General features: G+C 41.1%; 1 protein-coding gene across 1 annotated transcript in view; it reads right to left on the bottom strand.

Annotated features, from left to right (window-relative positions):
• Positions 1-3,507: 3,507 nt before the first annotated feature.
• tlx1 (T cell leukemia homeobox 1) overlaps positions 3,508-6,894 on the bottom strand; it is a 4,922-nt gene continuing 1,535 nt past the window's right edge. Inside the window, 2 exon segments of the mRNA XM_020607567.1 lie at positions 3,508-5,636; positions 6,712-6,894. The exon segment at positions 6,712-6,894 is cut by the window's right edge and continues 15 nt beyond it. Of these exon segments, the coding sequence (XP_020463223.1) occupies positions 5,426-5,636; positions 6,712-6,894 (394 nt within the window). The 3' untranslated portion in view covers positions 3,508-5,425.

Genomic DNA, 6,894 nt, shown 5'->3' with positions numbered 1-6,894 from the left:
TGGTTATTATTGTTATTACTGGACCCATAATTATTAGCAAAGTATTCAGTGTTATTCTACACTCATGAAATGACAAATACTATGACTTCTGAACTGCAACACCCCCTGCTTGTCCCCCTTTTCTGTCTCTTATTATTTTTTTCCTTTTCTCCACTGTTTTTCTAATCAGTAAATGAAGAGGAGTTGTCAAAAAAGAAACTCCACCCTGTCCATGGCAGCTGAGGTTTATGACTACTGGGCACCTGGCAGTTACTCTGCACTGGGGAGGAAGGCCAGTTTACTGTCTACTTCAACCTTAATCAGGTGCCCTTCTCTGGGTCTGGGTGCTGTTTAGGTAGGGATTATGCAGTGGGTCTGCTGTCCCCTGTCTGGGCCAGGGGGCTGCTCTGAGCTGCATAACCTAACCTAGTCATAGCCCTAATAACCCTACTAGTAACTATAATAATAACTAAAAAGGACTTAATAACATAATAGTACCGCTGTCCTGGTTTACCTTATCCTGCTGTACTGCTCTGGGGTTCCCAGATGGTGACATGTCTTTTTCTTGTCTTCCATGTCCTGTCCTGTCCTGTTAACATCCTATGTTTTGAGTAAAAAAAAAAAAAAAGTGAACTGGCTCTACTCAGTTAGTGTCTGCCAGGCTCCAACAATAGACCTCTGTTGTTCTTCCAAAATGATTAAAAACATAGTGAAACACGCCTCTGTACTGGGTGACATGTTCTTTACAACATCTGAAGTAAGCAGGATTCAGTTGCAAGATGTAGTCAAGGCAATTCACTGTCGGTTTTAGCATCTGTATGGGGATTATTGAAAAATTCATATATAAAATGACTGACCTTATCCTTTAACTGTTCCTGCTGCAGTGCTACATTGAAGAGGGCACTGAAATGATTTAATATATATTAATTTATCTGACTGCAACAGTGACAGAGGAAAGCAAATTCCACTGGTACATTTTCCATTGCATTGATTTGACCCAAATCTGTTCATTCTGTTCAGATTAATTAAATGAGGCAAAGTAACACAATAAGACTTTTATCCACACATGATCTTTACAAAAGGAAGCTTTTAGAAACCATGAATCTATTTTTCTGAGTGTGACAAGCTGAAACCTGAAATGACTCCTTATGTCTGTGGAAGGCTGCTCTGAATCTTTGTGGCAAGACAAACTCTGTCCACTGACGAAAGTCACAAGCTGCAGAATAAACTAGACTGTCACATTCCACGTGTCAAAAAAGGGGTCATGTCAAAAAAAGGGGGAAAAGCACAAACTGCTGACACAGAGTTGGGGAAATACTAAAATAAAATGATATGCTGGAGCATTTAGATTACTCTTTAAGTCCCAGGTCTCAAAAAGAGATTGAGCAAAAGTACACAAAACTATGTAGATAGAGGACATGACATGCTGTCTGCTTTTATAGTTAACTGGTGTGAGTCAGATGCTGAGGAGAAGAGAAAGACTCTGGGCTGTGCAAAGTGCTTTATTTTTTCAGCTTACTTTTTCCTTATCAGGCCTGGTGACCACTTTTTCTCCCCAGGGCAAAATCAGGTGAGCGTGTGTGAGAGGAATTCCAGGAGGTTTCAGTGCAGCTCATCTCCTCAGTTCCTGCGGCTCAGTGCTGATATTTGTGAGTGGATGATGAAATTCTTCCTCACATTCCTCGTCAAACTTTTAGAAAGCAGTCCTGGAGAATGTCACATCACACACACACACACACACACACACACACTGCCTGGTCAAAATGCACCACTCCAATGCACACCATAAATTATGGGACATAATAATAATAATAATAATAATAATAATACACTGATCACTGCTTTTGCATCAGAGTATGTTTATTGATACACCAACATAAACACAGTTTGTTTGTGTAAAGCGATATGTCTGCTGCATATGAAAAAAATCGAATGTGAGAGTATTGTATACGGTACAATATTTGTCTGAAAAAAGGAAAAAATAATGGGTGGAAAAAACATTAACCGTTGGCACATTCTAAATCCAGATCTGAATGAATATCTCCTTATGTAGTCCAAGACATAAGGAGTCCCCTCCTTATGTTTGTAAAACTGCTGACACCTCAAACTATAATCGAGGTCAGTTATTGCTGTTCATTTTATGAATTTTTAACCCATTGAGGTTTTATGATTGTAAAACGTTTCCCTAGAAAACGGAGTTGCAAAAATAGATGCAAAAATACTTTATGTGCATGGCAGTCATCTTTGTTGAGCATCAATTTAACGAGTTTAGTGAAATCTCCATCTTCTCTCCATGTCTGTTTTAGAGGATAAACAGACATTCACCTTGGTTCCACGGCATACGGTAAATACCACAAACAGATCCTATCCAAAATTTAACTTCTACAGTGCAGTGGAAACTCCCACAAACCTTCGCTCTGCAGTTCTGACCACACATGGTTGTGGGCCACACGAAAAAGGCCACAGAGGGGGACACATGCGCAGTGATGCATATACCATGTAGACCCCTTAAATGACGCTGTAAAAGCCATCTTCAATGCCTTTTTTGCAGACTCAATAAAATGTGTTACTGTATCAGTTAAACAGTGAACAATAGGCTTTTTAAGGAACTCAGAGGCCTCAGATGTATTTGGATTGAACACTCCAAAAAAGGTGTGAAGAGTTTATCTCCTACTCTGTTTATAAAGTTAATGCATCCTTGAAATTGGTTATAATTAAACTGATCTTTAAAGCAAGTAACACAGCTTGCATGAATATTATAGACCTATAAGTATTCTTCCCGTACTGTCTAAGGTAGCAGGAAAGCAATACAATTAGGAAAGAATTTTATTAGTTAATCCTAATATCCTTTATTTTGCTAGCAGGGACCTGACCTCACTAAATGCGTGTAAGAAGTAAAAGGAAGTGGAGTGCTTATGTACTTCTACGGTTTATGGGAAGACTTTAGCAGTCCACGCCACTCTCAGCCACTGACGAACACCCAAAACCTTCCAACCAAAAGACCGAGGGCAGAGAATGGCAGGGCCATTTGCAACTTTTTATCAGACATACTTTCAGTTAGACGCAGCTCTAAACAGCAACTGTGGTGAATGAACTCTACTTTGTTTAGTTTGTATTTCTGCAGTCTACCCCTTCTTCTTTCTTTATGAACGGCGGATACAAATACCACCACCTACTGGTAAACACAGGCACAGAACATGCTAGTGATCTAACGTTGCCATTATACTGTACAGTATATTTGGTGACTGTAACCCTAAAATTTTATTGTCAACTGGCTAATATCACATTATATTCAACCAACATATGTTTTGCTTGCCTTTTTTGGGGGGGACACTGTAATATTTGCAGCGATGTTGATTAAAGGGCTTTTTCCGTGAAAGTAAAGTAAAGGTAGAAGTGAAAAGTAACATCAACTTAAAAGGTGATGGTATGTCAGTGTTGTGTTCACAGCTTGTTTCTGCTGTAAAAAAGTGGACAAAAAACAGTTATTGCAGCTTTAATGCTTTATCATTATAGTAAATACTGTGCTTTAGTGCTCAATCTATTCCTACATTTCCAAATTCAGTTTGAAAATATGGGAATATGAAGTAATCATTAAACATTGACTGTTATTCTGTTGTTCTCTGAATACACAGAGTTGTAACTGAGGGTCTTCAAGACTAGACTCGTTGCTTATTGTCATCATTTTCAGATATGTATATAACATGTTCATAGCAATGTGTTATGCCTGATGAAAATCCATAACTGTTTCAAACATTGCACAGCATCCAAAGAAAGAAAGAAAGAAAGAAAGAAAGAAAGAACTGATTCTACTTTTTTGCTTTTAAGTTTACTCTAAGTGACACAGTATATATGTGGCATGAAAGTGAACACGAGTTAACCATGTATTTTCAGTGGACAATGTAAAAGTTACATATCTGACAACTGTAGAAGACATTCATCGTAAACTAGGGCTGCAACTATTATTTTCATCATTGATTAATCTGTGATTAATTGTTTTGTCTGTAAAATTGTTACAAACTATCATAGTTTTCTACAGCCCATGGTGCTGGGATATAACAAAGACATCAAATCTTCATATTTGATAGAAACAGCAAATATATTACATTTTTGTTTAAACATAGCTAAAATGATTGGCTGATTATCAAAATAGTTGCCAATCAATTTTCTAATGCCTAATCAATTAACTGAATAATTGTTGCAGCTCTACGCTAATAGATTTAGAATTTAGTTTCATTATTAGTTCTGTGGAAACAAAAACGATTTTTATTTTTCAAAATATATTATTGTCATCACTTTGAATAGAAAAATGTTTTGGCTGTTTCAGAGCACATTATGCATTTTGTTTTTGTCTGTGCACTCTAACATGATGCAAACAGAGAAGCAAAGGTGCACACACACACACACACACACACACACACACACAAACTCCAGCGTCTGAGTGATCAGAGAAGCCTGAATATCAGTCGCTTAATAGAAACTGTGTGTTACTGATCAGACAACATGTGGACTGTTTCGTTAACAACTCACTGTCTGTGTTTCTGCTTTTGGCCAAACTGCATTCTAGATGTATCTCTCTCTCACACACATATTGGCAGACAAGGAAAAAGGGGACAGCCTTTAAGATATGATAAATGCCCTGTAGACTCACGAGTGGTCTTGGGGTTGGTCAGTATGTTTGGCATGAGCCTCAGGGGCCTGAGGTGATTTGGTTACACACTTCACACAGTTGTGGTAAAAAATAAAGTTATTGTTAAATGCAGTGGCAAAGTGCTATTAAATATTCTTTCTCTTCTATTCAGATGCTTCTTGGTCTTTAGGCTGATTTAGTGTTCAATAGACAGATATCCTCAGCTTGCTGCTGTAAACCATTCGGTGGAGTCCAGTTCATCCTGTTGTGCTGGATATGTTTGAATTGATACAAAGGTGCAAAAACAAGTGTTCTGTTATTTTACAGTAAAAAGTCAATTAACATGGCAAACAGATACTGACAGGCTGGTGGCAGGTATCAAATACCAAAATATGAAACACCAAGTCCCTTATAGGTAAACTATAGTACAGGAACTCACTGTCCAGTCTGTCATGGTCCTCGTACGGCTTTCTGGAGCTCACTGCCTCGAAGTATATCCAGACGTATGAGCCTGACAGTCTGGCTTGTGCAGGGCTGAAGCGGGGATTCAGTTCAAACCCCTGACGGATCCACATCAGACTGTGTAATACCCAGGTCTAGATGGGAGAAATGCTGAGGGGACCCATGTAACGCTTGTTTGTCTCTAGCTGCCGCACCAGTGTGCATTAGACAGAAGGTGGGTGATAAGAGCCGGCAGGTGACCTGATAACCCCTATTAAACAGCGTCCTGCACCGAGGGCTCCTTTGCATGGTGCCCCACCACTGCGGGCTACGGGCGGAGTCTCTGCCCTCCAGCGCCGGCGCAGCTCTGCTTCTCTACTCGCAGGCCGACACCGTGCTGATTTTGGCCGTATTCTCAGTCCAGGGCTGCAGGTTCTGCAGGGCGAACAGAGAGCTGTTCTGCAGGCACACCGGGTCCGGCGTCACCGGTTGGTTGATGGTCTTTTGGAAGGCCTCCTGCTGCAGCTGCATGAGAATCCGGTTGGCCTGCTGCCGCTCAGCCTCCCGCTCCTCCGCCGTCTGGCGCCTGCAACAGCAACAAGGAAACACCGCGGAGGGCTCACACATCCAGCCACAGTGCACGGAGCCCAGTGTGTGCAGGCTCCTTACAGGCTGCAATAAGCGCATGTTATAGTAAGCCCTTTATGCTTCAAACTGAATTTACATAAAAGAGCCTACATGTTTATGTAGCATCCACATATATGTTATGTTGTTTATTTTACTGACAAACGTGAATTTCCTCCTACGGGTCTGACTGCCGGACTGCACGGCATCAAGCCGTGGCTAGGATGTGTTCAAAGAAACCTTATTTACACTACAGTCTGGGAATTGTAGTCACATTTGAAAGCGTTATTATTCTAAAAACAATCTAATACAAAACAGCCACAGCGGACAGTGCATGAACGAGTAGCCCCACCAATAATAAAGGCAGGAGGATGGAGTGCGGCAGACACTTGGACCTTCTTTCTACACAACTCAGAAATACATTATAAATAGGCCTACATTTGAAGGCCATGTTTTATCTCTTAAAATGGAAAGGTTGGGGGATAATATCTTTTAGCCCACTCGTCGCTCTTTATTTCTTTTGAATAAATGATTTGGTGTAAGTAGTAAGTCCCTGCTAGGCTACTGGTTAAGGAGCAGCGCTCTCGCGCTGCGGCCCGGGTTCGAGTCAGGGTTGCGTCAGGAAGGATATGCGGCGTAAAACACGTGCTAAATGGCAACATGCGAGTCGAGATCGTGTGACGACCCCTAAACAGGAAAAGCCCAAAGTGGCTCTCTTTGGTGTAAATAACAGCCTGAAGTCAACAAAAGTCCTAAGGCCTTGTGTTCTGTTATTGTCTGTTTAGGCAATAATATTCAGCTATATGAAGGTCAGGTTGAAAGTTGAAAGTTCATGTTTGGTCCAACGACACCTCGTGGCCCTTTAAAACCCACTGGAGGACCCCAAAAAGCTGCAGGAGCCGAAAGGACCGTCTGCATCTCGTAAAGAAAGCTTAGGCAATTTAAGTTAGTGGTTCTAAAAATATTCAAACCAAACAATGCACTTGTAAAGGGAAAAGAAATGATGCTATATCTGGTGAAACAAAGCACGATATCACCTCCATTTGGTGCGTCTGTTTTGGAACCAGGTCTTGACCTGAGCATCTGTCATCTTCAGGGCCTTGGCCAGGGCGGCCCGCTCAGCAGATGCCAGATATTTCTGTCGGTGGAAACGTTTTTCCAGCTCACAGATCTGCAGTCGGGTGAAAGATGTCCGAGGTTTCTTCTTCTTCGGAGGCGTC

The sequence above is a fragment of the Monopterus albus genome, unplaced genomic scaffold (genome assembly GCF_001952655.1).
Source record: "Monopterus albus unplaced genomic scaffold, M_albus_1.0 scaffold87.1, whole genome shotgun sequence".
Lineage (NCBI taxonomy): Eukaryota > Metazoa > Chordata > Actinopteri > Synbranchiformes > Synbranchidae > Monopterus > Monopterus albus.
Note: the sequence above shows the minus strand (reverse complement) of the source record. Positions and strands in the feature narration are given on the sequence as shown.